Source organism: Stenella coeruleoalba, assembly GCF_951394435.1.
Source record: "Stenella coeruleoalba genome assembly, chromosome: 6".
Taxonomy (NCBI): domain Eukaryota; kingdom Metazoa; phylum Chordata; class Mammalia; order Artiodactyla; family Delphinidae; genus Stenella; species Stenella coeruleoalba.
The window spans coordinates 36,789,450-36,811,967 of NC_137151.1; the positions used below are offsets into that span (position 1 = coordinate 36,789,450).

The 22,518-nt window shown below is 39.7% G+C and overlaps 1 protein-coding gene across 1 annotated transcript in view; it reads left to right on the forward strand.

Annotated features, from left to right (window-relative positions):
* THSD7B (thrombospondin type 1 domain containing 7B) overlaps positions 1-21,764 on the forward strand; it is a 1,185,627-nt gene extending 1,163,863 nt beyond the window's left edge. The window contains exons 30-32 of the mRNA XM_079925246.1: positions 1,039-1,231; positions 11,613-11,700; positions 20,018-21,764. Of these exons, the coding sequence (XP_079781372.1) occupies positions 1,039-1,231; positions 11,613-11,700; positions 20,018-20,099 (363 nt within the window). The 3' untranslated portion in view covers positions 20,100-21,764. The remainder of the gene's footprint in view (positions 1-1,038; positions 1,232-11,612; positions 11,701-20,017) is intronic.
* The last annotated feature ends 754 nt before the right edge of the window (positions 21,765-22,518 follow it).

The following is a 22,518-nucleotide window of genomic DNA, read 5'->3' on the forward strand; positions in this document are numbered from 1 at the left end:
TTTTTAGTTTTAGTATCTGTTGCTTCTCAAGATCATGTGTTCAAGAGTTGATGACCTAAGTAAATCTGGCTGATGCATAAGGACTGATGTGAGTGGCTATTAAAGCTGTTCAGAAAATTCCAGATATAGTTTTATGTGAGGAGCCTTAATAGCAGAGTTATAGAGATTCATAATCGTATGCTTATTTTCTATTCTTTTCTCTTGCTTTTATGTTTGCTGAAGGAAGGAAGAGCAGTTATTTTCAGTTTCACTTCCAGAGACAGATAGAAATCCTTGTCCATTATACTTTATCATAATCAGTTTCTTGGAAAGGTTTATTGTACATGAAAATTACCAAGAATCCACAAATATGAAGGTCATATTGTCATTACGCCAACTAGGAATGTGATGATGTGATGTGACACTCGGATTACTACAAGATATCAATGTCTCTATCTCTCTCTCTCTCTCTCTCTCCTCCCTCTCTTGGACATGTGCCTTTGGTGAAGTCTTTTTTTCTCCACAGTCTTGGGCTGTCTCCTCTGAGTGAAGAACTAAGCCTTTGAGTGGAGAGGCAGTTCAGACTAGTTAGTGATCAATGGCAGAAAGTGATAGAGGCAGAAATAGACCTCAAAGAAGATATGTACATAACTCCTGTTGCTTTGCTTCTCAGTGTCAAGGGCAGGTTGGAGTGAGTGGGCAGGAATCTGAAACAGCTGGGGGAAGAGTTGAGGCTAATTTTTAATTAGATGCTTTAAACATCTCTGTAAGAGAGAAAAGGTTGTAGTTAATGCCCACTATCGACAAAGAATTGTGATTTCATATTTGGAAGGTATAAGAATTATAAACCACCAGAAAGAACTGATGATTTATTTAAGGGTTGACATCGGAATTCAAAAAGATGAACTATTTATTGAATTTTCACCTCTTTGGCAAGTCTGGTGCTGGAAAACCCTAAATTGCCATGACATACCATGCGAATGTTAGGTGCCCAGCAGTTAAAGCGTTCTTGTTTCATCTACACAACTGTGTAACCGTCAACATTTTTTTCTGCTATAGGGTGGAGTGTGCGGCTGTGAGAAGGGCTATACAGAGATCATGAGATCCAATGGTTTCCTGGATTACTGCATGAAAGTACCTGGCTCAGAGGACAAAAAAGCTGATGTGAAAAATCTTGCTGGGAAAAACAGACCTGTGAATTCAAAAATACATGATATTTTTAAAGGATGGTCTCTTCAACCCCTTGATCCAGGTACATATCGGTTATGAGTCAGAAATGTAAATTCTCTCATGGGGGATTGGGGTTCAGATTGTGACCACGGCTCATGATGGAGGGAAGAAGGAAAAGAGGAGAGAAGGAAAAAACCAACATGGTCTAGTTCAAGGTTTCTCAAATTTGAGTGTTGTGTGGTGTAAAATGTTCTCATGGGGTGGTTGAAGATAAGTCTGTCAATCCCAGTTTAAGAGACACTGACTTAAGGAACCAAAATATTAATCTTTTTTTTTTTTTTTTTGTGGTATGCGGGCCTCTCACTGTTGGGGCCCCTCCCGCTGCGGAGCACAGGCTCCGGACGCGCAGGCTCAGCGGCCATGGCTCACGGGCCCAGCCGCTCCACGGCATGTGGGATCTTCCCAGACCGGGGCACGAACCCGTGTCCCCTGCATCGGCAGGTGGACTCTCAACCACTGTGCCACCAGGGAAGCCCCAAAATATTAATCTTTAAAAATATTTGAATTGTAAATTATCTCTGCCAAAGACTTTATTTTTATAACTGTGAATTTGTGTATATAATTGAAATTAAAAGCAAAAATTGGAATAGATTCTCAGGAACATGCAGGTAGGTACCTAGGGGAATGTCCAGGGACCCTATCTGGTTTGAGAAACACCAGTGAAATAGTAAAGGGCATCAATTTCAGAGGCCAACAGACCTTAACTGGCATCATAGCTCAGAAGGTACGGATTTTGTGACTGACTGTAGTGTCTTCACCTCTCCGGAACAGTTTCCTCATCTACGAATCAGTCTAGGGGCACCCGCCCTGCACGACTGTCATGACTATTAGCACATTGTCAGGCCTGCAGGACTCAAAAATTAGTGGGTATTAAGGACAAGAATGAACATTTTTTAGATGCTTTCTGTGTACCCTGTGGTTCCATGCTGGTTGTGGTGCATGACTCATTATGTTCTTGCACAGAATGAGACGCCATTATCCCCATTTTAGTGATTAGGATGCTGAAATTGGCAAACTAACTTGACCAAGGACACACCACCAGTAAGTGACAGGAAGGTTTGAAAGGCAGGCCAATAAGGTCGTTACAAAGCACTGGTCTCTACTTCGCACTCTGTGAAGTGGGCAGAAAATGAAAGCAAAATTCTCCGTGCCTACTGTACGTACCTCTTCTAGAAAATAAAATGCTGTGAATGACTGAGGGAAGGGAGCATTGAGAGGGAAGAGACACAGAAAGCTCAGCCAATGTATACCTTGGAAACTTTCCTCCCAGACCCTAGGCGTTGGCCATACCAAAGTGCCTCGATGACACGCTTAAATGAAGCAAAACCAGAGCCCAGGCACAAAGGACCCTACATCTAGAGGAAGAAACAAGATGTACACTCCTTAACTAACTTTTAAGGATGGCCACAATATCTTACTCAAGCTTTGATTCCTGTGTATGTCGGGGCACATGCCACAGGTATTCAAAAATATCTTATTCAGTTTGTGACGTTTAGGGACATTTAGCTAATTTATAGCAATAGACTTAAATTTGAGGGAAGCATGATATGAAATGTAGCTAGTAGGTTCACCCACTGCTTGTAGACCCTATTTCAGGAAGAGAATTAGGGTGAAGTTCCAGGGAAATGAGTATCCAGATCCACACTTGAGGTCCTTAACCTTAGGAGGTCTCACTAAAGCATCAATAGCACGTATGTGAGTATACGTGTATGTGCGTGTGTGTGTGTGTATATATATACGGATACACACACAAAGACACATATACACATATGTATATTCACATATACACTATTGTATACATATGTGTATGTGTGCAAGTATATATGTAAAATATATATTTAGTCTGGGGAGAGTTAATAACTTTCATGAGGTTCTCATGATGAGATTGTAAACTTGAGCAGCCTCTCAGGAGGGCAATTGGGCAAAAATCTATCATACATTTCGGCCTAAAATTTTCCTCCTAGGAATTCATCATACAAATATACACACACGTATACTAAGAGAAGTATGTAAATGATATTCATTATATGACTGCTTATTACATAGCAAGTGAGTGGAAATAACCTAAAAGTCTATAAGTAGAATAACAGAAAAACAAAAATAGATACAACTATGCAATATGTCTCATAGAGGTATTCAAAAGAATGAGACAGACCTGTCTTTATGAACTAGCATGGAAATATTTCCAATATATATTGTGACGTAGAAAAGAAGTACCAAAGTGAGTGATACGCACCATTTGCGTCTTTTTTAAAAAGTGCAGGTATTTTGTGTTTGTACTCATTTGCTTGCATGTGCAGAGAAAACTGTAAGATGGTTCGCAAGCAAACTGGTTACAGTGGTAGTGGCTGTGTAGGGCGCTCAGAGAGGGTGGCAGGAAGACTGACTTTTTACTACATTATCTTTTTTTAATAGTTTGAACGTTGATCCTATCCATTATGCTGTTATAAAAAGCTATATTGATTCTTCTTAAGTAACATGGCTTAAAGGTCATGGACCACATACCTCTGTACTAGGGATTGAAAAACACTGTACCTTCCAATACTTCAGCTCTATGAGGTTAAGGGGTAATAAGATGACAAATGCATTCTCACTCAGGAAAGACTTTTTTTTCTTATTGCAAATGTAAAAAATTCAGAATAGGGGATTTCATCATTAGTACAAAGAGACAAGAATCAAAGCTTTGTTAAAAGTTGTATGACCATAGAAATACATCATTACTACATTGAAACCTCATTCTAAAACCTGATTGAGGCTTGAAAGTGTCTTGTAAGCAAAAATTGTAATAGGTAGTCATAATACAATGGAAAGTAATTGTGATTTTCCTCCAAACACGTGTTGTTTACAATAGATTTTGATTGTTTTTCATCTCACGAAGGTTTTTTTTTTTTTTTTGCATTTTAACATCTTTATTGGAGTATAATTGCTTTACAATGGCATGTTAGTTTCAGCTTCACAACAAAATGCAGTTATATATATACATATGTTCCCATATCTCTTCCCTCTTGCGTCTCCCTACCTCCCACCCTCCCTATTCCACCCCTCCAGGCGGTCACAAAGCACCGAGCTGATCTCCCTGTGCTCTGCGGCTGCTTCCCACTAGCTATCTACCTTACGTTTGGTAGTGTATATATGTCCATGCCTCTCTCTCGCTTTGTCACCGTTTACCCTTCCCCCTCCCCATAGCCTCAAGTCCATTCTCTAGTAAGTCTGTGTCTTTATTCCTGTTTCACGCCTAGGTTTTTCATGACATTTTTTTTCTTAAATTCCATATATATGTGTTAGCATACGGTATTTGTCTCTCTCTTTCTGACTTACTTCACTCTGTATGACAGACTCTAGGTCTATCCACCTCATTACAAATAGCTCAATTTCATTTCTTTTATGGCTGAGTAATATTCCACTGTATATATGTGCCACATCTTCTTTATCCATTCATCTGATGATGGACATTTAGGTTGTTTCCATCTCTGGGCTATTGTAAATAGAGCTGCAGTGAACATTTTGGTATATGACTCTTTTTGAATTATGGTTTGCTCAGGGTATATGCCCAGTAGTGGGATTGCTGGGTCATATGGTAGTTCTATTTGTAGTTTTTTAAGGAACCTCCATACTGTTCTCCATAGTGGCTGTACCAATTCACATTCCCACCAGCAGTGCAAGAGGGTTCCCTTTTCTCCACCCCCTCTCCAGCATTTATTGTTTCTAGATTTTTTGATGATGGCCATTCTGAGTGGTGTGAGATGATATCTCATTGTAGTTTTGATTTGCATTTCTCTAATGATTAGTGATGTTGGGCATTCTTTCATGTGTTTGTTGGCAGTCTGTATATATTCTTTGGAGAAATGTCTATTTAGGTCTTCTGCCCATTTTTGGATTGGGTTGTTTGTTTTTTTGTTATTAAGCTGCATGAGCTGCTTATAAATTTTGGAGATTAATCCTTTGTCAGTTGCTTCATTTGCAAATATTTCTCCCATTCTGAGGGTTGTCGTTTGGTCATGTTTATGGTTTCCTTTGCTGTGCAAAAGCTTTGAAGTTTCATTAGGTCCCATTTGTTTATTTTTGTTTTTATTTCCATTTCTCTGGGAGGTGGGTCAAAAAGGACCTTGCTGTGATTTATGTCTGAAGAGTGTTCTGCCTATGTTTTCTTCTAAGAGTTTGATAGTTTCTGGCCTTACATTTAGTTCTTTAATCCATTTTGAGCTTATTTTTGTGTATGGTGTTAGGGAGTGATCTAATCTCATACTTTTACATGTACCTGTCCAGTTTTCCCAGCACCACTTATTGAAGAGGCTGTCCTTTCTCCACTGTACATTCCTGCCTCCTTTATCAAAGATAAGGTGACCATATGTGCATGGGTTTATCTCTGGGCTTTCTATCCTGTTCCATTGATCTATATTTCTGTTTTTGTGCCAGTACCGTACTGTCTTGATTACTGTAGCTTTATAGTATAGTCTGAAGTCAGGAAGCCTGATTCCTCCAGCTCCGTTTTTTGTTCTCAAGATTGCTTTGGCTATTCAGGGTCTTTTTTTGTTCTCAAGATTGCTTTGGCTATTCGGGGTCTTTTGTGTTTCCATACAAATTGTGAAATTTTTTGTTCTAGTTCTGTGAAAAGTGCCAGTGGTAGTTTGATAGGGATTGCATTGAATCTGTAGATTGCTTTGGGTAGTAGAGTCATTTTCACAATGTTGATTCTTCCAATCCAAGAACATGGTATATCTCTCCATCTATTTGTATCATCTTTAATTTCTTTCATCAGTGTCTTATAATTTTCTGCATACAGGTCTTTTGTCTCCTTAGGTAGGTTTATTCCTAGATATTTTATTCTTTTTGTTGCAATGGTAAATGGGAGTGTTTTTTTGATTTCACTTTCAGATTTTTCATCCTTAGTGTATAGGAATGCCAGAGATTTCTGTGCATTAATTTTGTATCCTGCTACTTTACCAAATTCATTGATTAGCACTAGTAGTTTTCTGGTAGCATCTTTAGGATTCTCTATGTATGTATCATGTCATCTGCAAACAGTGACAGCTTTACTTCTTCTTTTCTGATTTGGATTCTTTTTTTTCTCGTCTGATTGCTGTGGCTAAAAGTTCCAAAACTATGTTGAATAAGAGTGGTGAGAGTGGGCAACCTTGTCTTGTTCCTGATCTTAGTGGAAATGCTTTCAGTTTTTCACCATTGAGGACGATATTGGCTGTGGGTTTGTCATATATGGCCTTTATTATGTTGAGGAAAGTTCCCTCTATGCCTACTTTCTGCAGGGTTTTTATCATAAATGGGTGTTGAATTTTGTCAAAAGCTTTCTCCATCTATTGAGATGATCATATGGTTTTTCTCCTTCAATTTGTTAATATGGTATATCACGTTGATTGATTTGCATATATTGAAGAATCCTTGCATTCCTGGAATAAACGCCACTTGATCATGGTGTGTGATCCGTTTAATGTGCGGTTGGATTCTGTTTGCTAGTATTTTGTTGAGGATTTTTGCATCTATGTTCATCAGTGATATTGGCCTGTAGTTTTCTTTCTTTGTGACATCCTTGTCTGGTTTTGGTATCAGGGTGATGGTGGCCTCGTAGAATGAGTTGGGGAGTGTTCCTCCCTCTGCTATATTTTGGAAGACTTTGAGAAGGATAGGTGTTAGCTCTTCTCTAAATGTTTGATAGAATTCGCCTGTGAAGCCATCTGGTCCTGGGCTTTTGCTTGTTGGAAGATTTTTAATCACAGTTTCAATTTCAGTGCTTGTGATTGGTCTGTTCATGTTTTCTATTTCTTCCTGGTTCAGTATTGGCAGATTGTGCCTTTCTAAGAATTTGTCCATTTCTTCCAGGTTGTCCATTTTATTGGCATAGAGTTGCTTGTAGTAATCTCTCATGAGCTTTTGTATTTCTGCAGTGTCAGTTGTTACTTCTCCTTTTTCATGTCTAATTCTATTGATTTCAGTCTTCTCCCTTTTTTTCTTGATGAGTCTCGCTAATGGTTTATCAATTTTGTTTATCCTTTCAAAGAACCAGCTTTTAGTTTTATTGATCTTTGCTATCATTTCCTTCATTTCTTTTTCATTTATTTCTGATTTCTTCCCTTCTGCTAACTTTGAGGTTTTTTTGTTCTTCTTTCTCTAATTGCTTTAGGTGCAAGGTTAGGTTGTTTATTCGAGATGTTTCCTGTTTGTTAAGGTAGGATTGTATTGCTATAAACTTCCCTCTTAGAACTGCTTTTGCTGCATCCCATAGATTTTGAGTCGTGTCTCCATTGTCATTTGTTTCTACGTATTTCTTGATTTCCTCTTTGATTTCCTCAGTGATCACTTCATTATTAAGTAGTGTATTGTTTAGCCTCCATGTGTTTGTATTTTTTACAGATCGTTTCCTGTAATTGATATCTAGTCTCATAGCTTTGTGGTCAGGAAAGATACTTGATACAATTTCAATTTTCTTAAATTTACCAAGGCTTGATTTGTGACTCAAGATATGATCTATCCTTGAGAATGTTCCATGAGCACTTGACAAAAATGTGTATTCTGTTGTTTTTGGATGGAATGTCCTATAAATATCAATTAAGTCCATCTTGTTTAATGTATCATTTAAAGCTTGTGTTTCCATATTTATTTTCATTTTGGATGATCTGTCCATTGTTGAAAGTGGGGTGTTAAAGTCCCCTACTATGAATGTGTTACTGTCGATTTCCCCTTTTATGGCTGTTAGTATTTGCCTTATGTATTGAGGTGCTCCTATGTTGGGTGCATAAATATTTACAATTGTTATATCTTCTTCTTGGATTGATTCCTTGATCATTATGTAGTGTCCTTCTTTGTCTCTTCTAATAGTCTTTATTTTAAAGTCTATTTTGTCTGATATGAGAATTGCTACTCCAGCTTTCTTTTGGTTTCCATTTGCATGAAATACCTTTTTCCATCCCCTTACTTTCAGTCTGTATGTGGGTCTGAAGTGGGTCTCTTGTAGACAGCAAATATATGTGTCTTGTTTTTGTATCCATTCAGCCAGTCTGTGTCTTTTGGTGGGAGCATTTAGTCCATTTACATTTAAGGTAATTATCAATATGTATGTTCCCCTTTCCATTTTCTTAATTGTTTTGGGTTCGTTATTGTAGGTCTTTTCCTTCTTTTGTGTTTCTTGCCTAGAGAAGTTCCTTTAGCAGTTGTTGTAGAGCTGGTTTGGTGGTGCTGAACTCTCAGCTTTTGCTTGTCTGTAAAGGTTTTAATTTCTCCATCAAATCTGTATGCGATCCTTGCTGGGTAGAGTAATCTTGGTTGCAGGTTTTTCTCCTTCAACACTTTCAATATATCCTGCCACTCCCTTCTGGCTTGCAGAGTTTCTGCTGAAAGATCTGCTGTTAACCTTATGGGGATTCCCTCGTGTGTTATTTGTTGTGTTTCCCTTGCTGCTTTTAATATGCTTTCTATTTAATTTTTGACACTTTGATTAATATGTGCCTTGGCATATTTCTCCTTGGATTTATCCTGTATGGGACTCTCTGTGCTTCCTGGACTTGATTAACTATTTCCTTTCTCATATTAGGGAAGTTTTCAACTATAATCTCTTCAAATATTTTCTCAGTCCCTTTCTTTTTCTCTTCTTCTTCTGGAACCCCTATAATTCGAATGTTGGTGCGTTTAATGTTGTCCCAGAGGTCTCTGAGACTGTCCTCAGTTCTTTTCATTCTTTTTTTCTTTATTCTGCTCTGCAGTAGTTATTTCCACTATTTTATCTTCCAGGTCACTTATCCGTTCTTTTGCCTCAGTTATTCTGCTACTGATCCCATCTAGAGTATTTTTCATTTTATTTATTGTGTTGTTCATCAGTGTTTGTTTCATCTTTAGTTCTTCTAGGTCCTTGTTAACTGTTTCTTGCATTTTGTCTATTCTATTTCCAAGAATTTGGATCATCTTTACTATCATTATTCTGAATTCTTTTTCAGGTTGACTGCCTATTTCCTCTTCATTTGTTAGGTCTGGTGGGTTTTTATCTTGCTCCTTCATCTGCTGTGTGTTTTTCTGTCTTTTCATTTTGCTTATCTTACTGTGTTTGGGGTCTGCTTTTTGCAGGCTGAAGGTTCATAGTTCCTGTTGTTTTTGGTGTCTGCCCCCAGTGGCTAAGGTTGGTTCAGTGGGTTGTGTAGGCTTCCTGGTGGAGGGGCCTAGTGCCTGTGTTCTGGTGGATCAGGCTGGATCTTGTCTTTCTGGTGGGCAGGTCCACGTCTGGTGGTGTGTTTTTGGGTGTCTGTGGCCTTATTATGATTTTGGGCAGCCTCTCTGCTAATGGGTGGGGTTGTGTTCCTGTCTTGCTAGTTGTTTGGCATAGGATGTCCAGCACTGTAGCTTGCTGGTCGTTGAGTGAAGCTGGGTGCTGGCGTTGAGATGGATATCTCTGGGAGATTTTTGCCGTTTCATATTATGTGGAGCCGGGAGCTCTCTTGTGGACCAGTGTCCTGAAGTTGGCTCTCCCACCTCAGAGGCACAGCACTAACTCCTGGCTGCAGCACCAAGACCCTTTCATCCACACGGCTCCTTAATTTGGGATGATTCATTTTTTATTCATGTATTCCACAGATGCAGGGTACATCAAGTTGATTGTGGAGCTTTAATCTACTGCTTCTGAGGCTGCTGCGAGAGATTTCCCTTTGTCTTCTTTGTTCTCACAGCTCCCAGGGGCTCAGCTTTGGATTTGGCCCCGCCTGTGCGTGTAGGTCGCCGGAGGGCGTCTGTTCTTTGCTCAGACTGGACGGGGTTAAAGGAGCCGCTGATTTGGAGGCTTTGGCTCACTCAGGCCAGGGGGGCGTAGGGAGGGTCACGGAGTGCGGGGCAGGCCTGCAGCGGCAGAGGGCGGCGTGACGTTGCACCAGCCTGAGGCGTGCTGTGCGTTCTCCCGGGGGAGCTGGCCCTGGATCCTGGGACTCTGCAGTGGCGGACTGCACAGGCTCCCCGGAAGGGGGGTGTGGATAGTGACCTGTGCTCGCACACAGGCTTCTTGGTGGCAGCAGCAGCGGCCTTAGCATCTCATGTCTGTCTCTGGGGTCCGCACTTTTAGCCTTGGCTCGCGCCGTCTCTGGAGCTCTTTTAAGCAGCGTTCTTAATCCCCTCTCCTCGCGCACCAGGAAATAAAGAGGGAAGAAAAAGTCTCTTGCCTCTTCGGCAGGTCCAGACTTTCCCCAGACTCCCTCCCGGCTAGCCGCAGTGCACTAACGCCCTGCAGGCTGTGTTCTCGCCGCCAACCCCAGTCCTCTCCCAGAGATCCGACTGAAGCCGGAGCCTCAGCTCCCAGCCCCGCCCGCCCCGGCAGGTGAGCAGACAAGCCTCTCAGCTGGTGAGTGCCGGTCGGCCCTGATCCACTGCACTGGAATCTCTCCGCTTTGCCCTCCGCACTCCTGTTGCTGTGCTCTCCTCCGCGGCTCCAAAGCTCTCCCACTCCGCTACCCGCAGTCTCGGCACGCGAAGGGGCTTCCTAGTGTGTGGACACTTTTCCTCCTTCACAGCTCCCTCCCGCTGGTGCAGGACCTGTCCCTATCCTTTTGTCTCTGTTTATTTTTTTCTTTTTCCCTAACCAGGTACGTGGGGGGTTTCTTGCCTTTTGGGAGGTCGGAGGTCTTCTGCCAGCATTCAGTTGGTGTTCTGTAGGAGTTGTTCCACGTGTAGATGTATTTCTGGTGTATCTGTGGGGAGGAAGGTGATCTCCGCATCTTACTCTTCCGCCATCTTCCCAGAAGTCGAAAGTCTTTAGCATAAGAGTTTGATATGTTCTTTGGACCCACAGTAATTACATTCATGTAGTATAATGAACCTTTTGTGTGTATATCTTTCAGAAAGGAACATAGTTCCTTTGAGATGCTAAGGCACTGCTACTATCAGTGCAATTCTAAGTTTAGTTAACTGTGCGCTCATGTAAAACAGAGCAAAAACCATGAGATTTCCAGAAACAACTCAAATTTCTACACACACGCACACCATACATACAGTCAGGGTATACCTCACACAGTAAAAATCACAAAATAGATCAGACTGTTTGGTTCTATTTTATTAACTCCAGCAGATAACAAGTCCAAAATAATATATACTTGTACACATATGTATATGTTTTGTAGTACTTTTGTATTAGAAGTATATACAAATGAAAATAAATTCAAACTATCCTGCCAGTTGTTAGATTTTATGAAGTACTGATTTCTGGTCTTTGTTTGGCATTGTGAAAAAATGATAGACTATCTTACATTTTATATTTTCACCTTTTTTTTTGACATTTGATAGCTGTCACATGTGGGTGTTTCCACCTATGCTTCTGACTTACGCAAATCTCAGAATTCAGCTGAGAAATAAATAATACACTAATTTAGATAAGAAATAAAGCTTTTGTTGATAAGTTTGTTATTTTCTATTTTAAACAGATGGCCGAGTGAAAATCTGGGTTTATGGCGTTTCAGGTGGTGGTTTTCTTATCGTGATTTTCCTCGTATTTACTTCCTACTTTGTTTGGTAAGTACTAACTAGTAAAAAGTTAATATTCCATATTTTCATGGGTGGCATGTTATACTAAAAGAAAACTTAAGATCATTGGCCATTATAACAGGACCCTTGAACTCACAAATAATCATCAACAGTAGAATTGGTGAATAGTTGAAATGGGAAATCATTATCTTTATTGTCCTTGTTTGAAATAACATTCTTTTATTTGGTTTTCAAATACTATCAGAAGGTATAAGGGGCGAGTCATTAGTCAGGGCTTTCCCATTTTAGAATTTTGATTTAGATCAGTACTTTTTAGCTTTGATTCTTTTTTTCTTTTAAATTTTGCTTATTGAAGTATAGTTGACTTACAGTGTTGTGTTAATTTTGCTGTACAGAAGCAATTCAGTTACACATACATATATTCTTTTTTATATTCTTTTCCATTATGGTTTATCACAGGATATTGAATATAGTTCTCTGTGCTATACAGTAGGACCTTGTTGGTTATCCATTTTGTATATAAAAGCTCACATCTGCTCACCCCCAACCTCCCACTCCATCCCTCCCCCTCCCCCTTGGCAACCACAAGGCTGTTCTATATGTCCATGAGTCTGTTTCTGTTTCATAGATAGGTTAATTTGCATCATATTTTAGATTCCACATATAAGAGATAGCATATGGTATTTGTCTTTCTCTTTCTGACTTCACTTAGTATGATAATCTCTAGGTCCATCTATGTTGCTGCAAATGGCATTATTTCATTCTCTTTTGTGACTGAGTAGTATTCCACTGTATATATGTACCACAACTTCTTTATCCATTCCTCTGTCGATGGACATTTAGGTTGTTTCCCTGCCTTGGCTACTATGAATAGTGCTGCTGTGAACATAGGGGTGCATGTATCTTTTTGAATTAGAATTTGTCTGGATATATGCCCAGGAGTGGGATTGCTGTTTTATATGGTAATTCTATTTTTAGTTTTCTGAGAAAGAGTTTCCCATACTGTTTTCCATAGTGGCTGCACCAACTTACATTCCCACCAACAGTGTAATTTTCCCCACACTCTCTCCAACATTTGTTATTTGTAGAGTTTTTAATGATGGCAATCCTGACTGGTGTGAGGTAGTACCTCATTGTAGTTTCAATTTGCATTTCTCTAATAATTAGCAATGTTGAGCATCTTTTCATGTGCGCTATTGGCCATCTGTACATTAGAGAAATGTCTATTTAGGTCTTCTGCCCATTTTTTGATTGGGTTGTTTTCTTGTTGTTGAGCTGTATGAGCTATTTGTATATTTTGGAAATTAAGCCCTTGTTGGTTGCATCATTTGCAAATATTTTCTCCTCTTCCATAGGTTGTCTTTTCCTTTTGTTTATGGTTTCCTTTGCTGTGCAAAAGCTTGTAAGTTCGATTAGATCCCATGTGTTTATTTTTGTTTTTATTTCTATTGCATTGGGAGGCTGTCCTAAGAAAACATTGGTACGATTTATGTCAGAGAATGTTTTGCCTATGCTCTCTTCTAGTAGTTTTATGGTGTCATGTCTTAAGTCTTTTTTGTGTATGGTGAGAGAGCATGTTCTAACTAACTTCATTGATTTATATGCAGCTGTCCAACTTTCCCAATGCCACTTGCTGAAGAGACTGTCTTTTTGCTATTGTATATTCTTGCCTCCTTTGTTGAAGATTATTTCTGGGCTCTCTATTCTGTTCCATTGATCCATATGTCTGTTTTTGTGCCAATACCATGCTGTTTTGATTACTGTGCCTTTTTAGTATTGTCTGAAGTCTGGGAGGGTTATGCCTCCTGCTTTGTTCCTTTTCTTCAGGATTACTTTGGCAATTCTCGGTCTTCTATGGTTGCATATGAATTTTAGGATTATTCTAGTTCTGTGAAAAATGTCATGGGTAATTTGATAGGGATCACATTAAATCTGTGTATTGCTTTAGGCAGTATGGCCATTTTAACAATATTAATTCTTCCCACCCAAGAGCATGGGATATCTTTCCATTTCTTTGAATCATCTTCACTTTCCTTTATTAATGTTTTATAGTTCTCAGCATATAAGTCTTTCACCTTCTTGATCAGGTTTATTCCTAAGTATTTTATTTTGGAGGTGCGATTTTAAAAGGTATTGTATCTTTACATTCCCTTTTTGATATTTCTAGCCCCAGGGAATCTGATTTAAGCCTCCGAACAACCTGACCACATGCAGGAATAATTAAAAGCGCCCCAGGTATTTCTAATATCCAGGCAAGGCTGAGAACCATCACTCTAGATAATTCTAGTTCTTAAATTTTCTTCTCAAACTGACCAATTTTGACCAGTTATGTTAAATTGACCAGTTGGTTCAAACAACCTAGTAGTAAATTTTGAATAGTAGAGCCAGCTGTTTATCTACATTGACCAGCCATGAGAGAAAATTTAACTGTCCATTCCAGGAACCCCAATTTGTAAGTGACTAGTTCCTAAAAATATGTTATTCTCAGAAAATGATGATTAGTTATTGTATAGAATATATTTTATTTGATGAGCTGGTCTTGAAACCAGACAGAAGTAAATACATTTGAATGTTTTCAAGTGTGTTGAGAATATTTTATTAGCTTCCTAAGAAGAATTTTCAAAGGATTTTAATTTTCATGAGATCAAAGTATTCCTTTTTTTCTCTAAATCAAGATATTTATATTCATCATCTGTCTCAAAGTATTTCCTTGAGAATTTTCACCCAAGTTTTAATTGCAACTCAAATCCACTCTTTGTATTTCTAGCTTGTACTTCCAAGGTTACACAGGTTTTTAAATCTTTGCTCTTGGTCAGTGAAGGTTAGTGAAGAAAATTAAGTGACTTTCATTTTTTTCTGCCACCTATAGTGATTGAAATTGAATTTCTAGAAGTTGGCTTTCTATCCAACTAACATTTCCACAGTGTTGTAGTAAAAAGGAACACCTTCAGTTAGTCGTTTACGCTAAAATCAAATGATTTGACCAATTATGTTTGAATTGGTAAGTTTTGTGAGTATTGTCTAGGTCCTGTCTTAATGGACAAATGTGAAGTGGAAAGGCCTATATGAGGTTGAGAGTGATAGGAAGCATTCACCACTAAAAAAGATTAGAAGAAGGAAAAGGTCTTAAATTGCAACAAAGAACATAAGGGGTTGACAGAAGAGACACTGCTCTCAAAGCAATGGCCCAATACAGTGTAAGCTAATCGGCTAGTCTATTAGTCTGTGAAAGCTTGGATGTGTTCTACTTCATAGCCACATCCCCAATTCCAGATTCTATGGTTCCTTCTTCCCTAGAATATCTAAAAGATTAAAAATTAAAATTTAATAAGTCGTAAATTTCACCCTTTTACATTTCTCCATCTCCTTCAACTTAAAATTGTGTTACCCTTAATCCATTCCTTCAACAATAAATATTTATTGCAGCCCTTTCTGTATAACTCTAGGTGCTAGGGATTAATTAGGTGCCTCACTGAATTCTGATGACAAACAGAATATTCTGGAAAATTTTTATTATAAAAGATCAATGGAATTGCCCCTTACTTTTTTGTGCCCAAATTATATAAATATTTATGTACAGTATTTCTCATACCTATTTATTTTTTTCATCCTCAATGCCCAGCCTTAATTATCCCCTGTTGGAAGTAGCACAGTTACTTCCATATTTGGATTCTTTACAAATGCTGCCTTCAGCAGTCTGTAGCCAGATTAATCTTCCTAAAACTTAGCCAAGTGATCAGCCCCTTTCCTCCTCAGACAGACACCCATTGACAGCAAAATGAAAGTCATGTTCTGGCTGCCTTACCAGTCAATTAAAGTCTTCCACTATTTGAGCCCAAACAACAATTTCAACTTCATTTTCTACTGTTTCCTTATACCCTGGTGTGTTGATAGGCCTATTTATTTATTTAGCTGTGCTGGCTCTTAGTTGTGGCATGTGGGATTTTTTTAGTTATTGCACGTAGGATCAAGCTCCCTGACCAGGGATCACACCCGGGCTGCCAGGAAAAAAAAATCTAATATTCATACATCAAACAACTAATATTCATACATCAAACAAAGTGCTTTGCATAGATTGCCTTATTCAGTCTTCATAATAATCCAATGAGGCGTTGCTAGTATCACCTTCCTTTTAAAGGGGGAGTAAGTAATCCTCAGAAAAGTTGAATAACTTATATAAGGACATCAGCCTGGTGAAATCAGCTCCACGTTTGTCTTAACCCCCAAATGTACACTCTTTCCACTGGACTTGCAGTCTCTGTAGTTTCTTTCCCTTGAGTAATCCTAAAAACTCTTTAGACTCGAGGTAGTGTCTACACCTTTCACATTTTTTAGGGGCTCTTCATTTCCCAAGTAAGCTACAGACCTGGGTACAGACCTATTGATATCAAAACATTTACTGTGATATATAGGAGCTGCCTAAAGAATCCAAATAGGTATTTTCACACCATCTATTTCTATTAAATAGCTTGCAGAAGAGTTAGTTAGAGGATGACAGTTTTGGAGATTTTATATTTTCTCCCCCAACATAAAAAGCTTGGGACAAGAGAGCTGCTCTAGTAAATATGCCAGGTGTTAGGTGTACATTTAGATGAAGGCAATTTATGATAAAAACTTGGACATGTTTGGAGAAAAACAGTCTTCTCAAGGACTGCTTCGTTCAGATATGACCGTTTGCACGTCTGCCATTAGCATTTGGAGTTTTTGAAATAATATTACTGATGCCCAGCTCCCCTGGCAATAAAGACTCATGAGGTAATTTAGTGGAGACGACCACTGGGTGAGCTTGTAGGTAATCTAGACATAGTGTCTGGAAATCACTCAGAGAACTGCAGCTATTCTACCTTGCTCAGCACAACGCAGGAAAGGGGCTCTCAAATTTGAAAGTTTGAAGGTGGTGTCGCCACTTCCGGGGCTCGGCCCTCCTGAGTAGCTGCCTGTTAATGTCTTCTGGTCTGGGGATGGGTCCTTGTGGCTTGACTTCAAGAGCGCTGAGAAGTGCCAGCACTTGCCTGCCCGTTTACAATGAGCTCACGTTTCTGGCTTAATGGGTTGATCCTTTGCTAAAACGCAAATGGTCATGGAAGAGGTGACTTTAAAACGTGTCCATCAATGATCTCTTACAGCCGGGGCTGCATACTGGTTTTCTCCCTTGGGCCAACTCTGAAAGTGATGGTGGCTGTCAAGAAGAGTTATGAGGCTATTCCTGGGCTCAGCAGTAAACAATAATATGATGGATAGGAGACGTCCACCGCGGGTACAGGATGCCTAGGGGTGGCGGCGGTCCATGGGCCAGGCATTGGTGGCTCCTGATTTAGTAGGAGTGAGGTGGTCACACCTTCCCCGATACCAGAGTTGAGGAGAGAAAGTGACTTACAAAATGGCTCCTAAATGAGTTGCCTAATAAAGGAAAGGGAGCAGGGACTTCGAAGGACAAGTCTCCTATTTGCTTCCTGTGCAGAGGGCAGCCTCCCACTCAGCTCTTCCTCTTAGGGCTCTTTTTAACCAGCCAGGAAGCTTTGTAAAGCCACAGCTCCCCAGCAAAATCACCGCCTTATTCAGTGCTTGCTAACTTTTAAACTCTCTAAAAGTTCTCGGATCTCACACATTCATAGACGTGACTTTAGTATCTGTCTATTGAGAGCTTACACAGTATGAAAAGATGCATATGAAATGAAGCCTTCATCACAACCATCCCAACACACACCACGAGCCACAAAAATCCAAGACCTAGATACTGGGAGCCCCCTTTCTCTTTTTTTTTTCCTAGAGGTGATGAACACAGTGTTCATAATAATTCCATACCTGGAAGCTGCTATAAAAATCTGTCTCATATTTGAGCAGAATTTTCCAGGCACAGTCCTAGAGGCTGGCCAACTTTATTATTGTCTCTTTTTATGGAATTCTTCGTTTACAATGTTGTATTAGTTTCAAGTGTACAGCAAAGTGATTCAGTTGTACACTCACACACACATCAGTTCTTTTTCAGATTCTTTCTTTTCCATTATAGGCTATTACAAGATGCCGAGGAGAGTTACCTGTGCTATGTAGTAGGTCCTGGTTGTTTACCTAGTTCATATAGAGTAGTGTGTATATATTAATCCCAAACTCCTAATTTATCTCTCATCCCCCCATCCACTTTGGTAACCAAATATTATTGTCTCTGTAAAGATCCAGCCATCTCTATCCCTCCTCCCCACGCCCCAGGACTCAGCTCTCCCATTTCTCTGTCAAACAGCCCTTAGCAAATGCCAAATAGAACAAAATAATGCCATTTGCAGCAAACGGATGGACCTAGAGATTGTCTGATTTACTTCGCTCAGTATGACAGAGGAAGGCAAATATCATATGATATTGCTCATAGGTGGAATCTAAAAAATGGTACAAATGAACTTATTTACAAAACAGAAATAGAGTCACAAATGTAGAAAACAAGCTTATGGCTACCAGGGGGGAAAGAGAGGGGGATAAATTGGGAGATTGGGATTCGCATATACACACTACTATATATAAAATAGATAACTGATCAGGAGCCTGGGCCTGGCAATATGACTAGAGACACTGGAATATACATATATTTAATATAGAAAAGTTGAATGTTATTCAGATAATTATGCAGTAACTGCTCTTGAGAAGTGGAACAGACCTGGGAAACGGGAAATCATAGGCCAAGGACGCCTCCACAGCAAATTTAAAGCATATTTCTTCCTCCCCTCTGCTGAGAGGCAGGTGTTTGCCTGCAGCCAGCACTCAGCAAGTCATACACTGAGCACCTGCTACACGCTGGGTGCCGGGTAGGGACACAGTAGGATCTCTGGTTCCTTGTAGTTGTAATTTACCTCTTTAGCATCTATAAATCGCTTCAAACATCAAAAAACAATTTCTCCTGAATGAGAACCTGAGTATTTTAACCTAGGAGATTCTCCCTACAACCATGTTATCAAACATCTTTTTCTTTTGTGGTAAACTTCACATATCAAACGATTCTCTAATTTAACCATTAAGTGAAAGATGCCAGACCCCAAAGGCCACACATATAGTATGATTCCATATGAAATATCGAGAATAGGCAAATTTACAGAGGCAGAAAGTTGATATGTGGTTGCCAGGGACAGAGTAAGAGAACGGAGAGACACTGCTTAATGGGACCAGTTTCCCTTTAGGGTGATGGTTATGCAACACTCTAACACAGTGTTCGAAATGCCAGCCAGTTGTACACACTGAAATGTTTGTTTTTAATTTACATTCACTCGAAGTATAAAAATACATACAGACAAAAAAGTTTCCACCAAGTGCCTAATTAATGAATTAGATAGAGGGAGGATGCACTGAAGGGTTAAAGGCATTTGTCCTGTGTGTTTTAGATGCACTTAGATTCCAGGCTGTGCCACTCACTCAGTGACTTGAGGGAAGGTAAATAACTTCTCTAGTCCTTCACTGTCAAGTAGCAGTCATCCTAATGCCTCCCTCTCAGTGCTGTCCTGGGCTTTATTGAGATACCTTCTGTAAATCCTCAGCACAGGGCTTGACACTTGATGGTTCCCCTGCTGTTGAGGACAACCCGAAGAGAGCTGAGCTCTGAAGTCACAGCAAAGCCAAGGCACTGAGGAGGGAAGGGAAACAGAACCGTGGGAGGTGGGGCACTGCGTGGTAGAATTCAAACTATAAATACTCCTCAACTGAGATTCACGCACACTGAGAATCAAAGAGCGTAATGCAGCATGTTTCGCCCAGATCTGGGGCATCACTGTGTGATTTAGGAATGTAACTCAAGTTCAGCTTCTCTCTCTGTGAGAAGGAATGGCAGCCCCCCCCTGATCTGGCAACGTGGTAGACCTCAAAGAGAACAGAGACCAGGGGAGAATAGCTTTGACTGGTGCAGAACCAGTGAAATTTTCCTGACAGGCTCTGGTGACTCAGCAGCTAGATGTCAGGATTCAGGCCAGAGCAGAAGCGTGTTTACTCGAAAACAAGAGCAGAGTAAGGCGTGGGAGTCTGGCTGTGCTGGCTACTTATGATGTTAAACATCTGTGCCGTGGAGGTCGTAGTAGTTCAGGAATTAGCAACAGATATTCGCATTACTGCATATAAATAAAGGAAAGTAGCCTTTACCAAATTCATTGTTTCCGCTAAACCATTTTTAAGATTTTGAAAAAAAAACAACCAAACGCTTCTCCTGGTTTAAGGGTCAAAGTACACCAATATTCCAAAAAGGAACCCACCAGTCCAGAGAAATCAATCTTTTGTCTAACCACTTGAATTTCTGTACCCCACAATTGTGTCTGGCACGTGAAACAGAGCTCTGTGAACTTTCTTTATCTCAGGAATTCTTTTCCCTTTACAGCAAGAAGCCAAAACCACATCAAAGCACACTTCCCCAACAGAAGCCTCTGACCTTAGCCTACGACGGAGACTTAGACATGTAACCTGAAGAAGAAATCCAAATGTAGACATCAACTGCCTTAACTGCTTTCTCTTTTGTAGCTCTCAGAATTCTCAGTTTTTTGAGGAATCTCATGATGCGTTATACGAGGCAGGATACAAATATTGTGAAAGTAATATTGACTCAACTTCATTTGGACACGGAGTCAAGGATTATTTTGTCTGCCATTTTGCTTTCAAGTTGTTTGTGGGTGTGTTTAATTCTTTGATTTCCCCAAGGGACCTGAAAACCCTTCTCTTCCTGCTTGGAAATGGGAAGAAGAAAACATGATGGAATTCCCACAGACTCGAGTATAAACTTTATCCTTAGCAGCATGATGACAATCCAGAGGAAAGTCCAACCAAGGCATTTACTGTAAATGATGAGTCGCCTGACACTGCATTGTTATGCACTATGTTAGTGCAAATCCTTATTCTTCCCATACTTCAACACTGAGTTTTCTAGAGCTTACATCAGTTCAAAGACTTTCAAATTGGATTGCTTATTTTCATGAACATAGAGAGAATGGGTTACCATTTCAGAAATTCTCTGAGTTTTTACCTTTTTTCATGAACATAGAGAGAATGGGTTACCATTTCAGAAATTCTCTGAGTTTTTACCTTTACAAATTGTATTTTGTTTTGTAGCCAGGGGGATGATGGTACTTCATGGGTTGCATCTATTGAAAACAAATGGAACGTGTGTAATTGCTGGACTAGATGAAAGCTAGGTGGTTTTGAATGAAATGTGTATTGAATGTTAGGGTGTACAAATGAAGTAATAGGTGGTTATATTGGAGAAAGAGGTAAATTAATTATTTCATCACTAAAACTGTGTATTTGAACAAAAACTTAGCCATGTAGATATAGCATTAACCACACACAGTTGTAATTCAGTTTAAGGATGAACAACGCTGCTTTTGTAATTTCAATTTTCTTATTGACTATTTATAAATTCTTTTTCTGAATTTAATTATCTGACCTCATTTAATATATATCGAACGCTGATCCTGTTTGTAGCAAGTCTTGCTTTTATAAGGTTTCAAAATCTAAAACAACACATGAAAAAGCTGAAACCATTTTATGAAGATCGATGTTTGTAATTGTAGATGTTGGAAAGTAAGACGGTGCCCTCTTGTGGTATTGACTTGTATTTATAGCCAATAAAGTGCTCACGAGACTGAAATGTTAACTGTTGCAGACTTCTTATTCCCTCCTGAACAGCCCATGCTTCGACGAAAACAGCTTTGCTAACAGATTCCCTGTGTCACTGTTTTAGAGGTTGACAGCTGAAATCACTGACAGAGAAAAAGGACTCTTACCCCACATTCTCAGCACTAATGGTTATGCTATGAAATGGAGCCAAGCATGATTACACAGAGTAGCTTTGAAGGAATATTTAAAGCTTAGCTAACATTAGAACAAACCGCTCTAATAATAATGCAAACACTGACATGTAAATAAACTGAGAGGCCCGAGAAAATGGAACTGTTTGTTAGAAATGTGATACGATGAGCAAGATAGAGGATGTTTTCATTTATACTAGGACTTTTGTTAACCATTTTAACACTATTTGATTTTCTTCAATGGTACCATGGTTTTAAAGGAAAAAAGTACATGAAAAGAGAATAGCTTATGTCAATACTGTGGTTGAGGAAACAGCTCCTAGAATTGTCCTTTCATTAGTTCACTTTAGCTAAAGTTTCAGTAGTCTTCATGGTAGTTCAAGAGACCCTGCTTCGGAGATCGAATCCTAGCTGTGCCCTTTACTGCCTGTATGAGCCTATGCAAGGATGACAAATTGTCTCTGCCTCAGTTGTTTGACTCACAAAGTGAGATAATGAAATCACTTTCCTCCTTAGGTAGACATTAACAATAAATGTAAAAGGGGGTTCTGGTTCAAGATGGCGACACAGAAGAATTCTGAACACAGACATGCCAAATCTACAGCTACCTCTGGAACAGTCCTCCAAAAGAAATCCAGAAACTAGCCGAGTGACTCCTACACATCAGGCACACAAGAAAAAACCCACATCAAAATGGGTAGGAGAGGCTGAGACACCCGTAAGCCCCACCCCTGGTGCAATGACCCTCATCAGGAGACACAATCCCCAGCTTCTCTCTGAGAAGTAAAAGGTTTGAACCCCACATTTGGCACCCCAGTTTTTAAGACCTGCACCTGAGAGACAGGCGTTCAAAACATCTAGCTGTGAAAACCAACAGGGCTTGTGACCACAAGACCCACAAGGCCATAGTGAACAAAGAAACTTCTTAAAAAGCTTGCATGGACTCATTGTGGGCACCTTCCAGGGCCCAACACAGAGCCACCCAACTGAAAAGTGTCCAGAATTTCTGTGAAAGAGCCTCTTTGCATATCTTAAAGCTTTGGCCTGAAGGGCAGATATCTAATTTAATCCACATCTA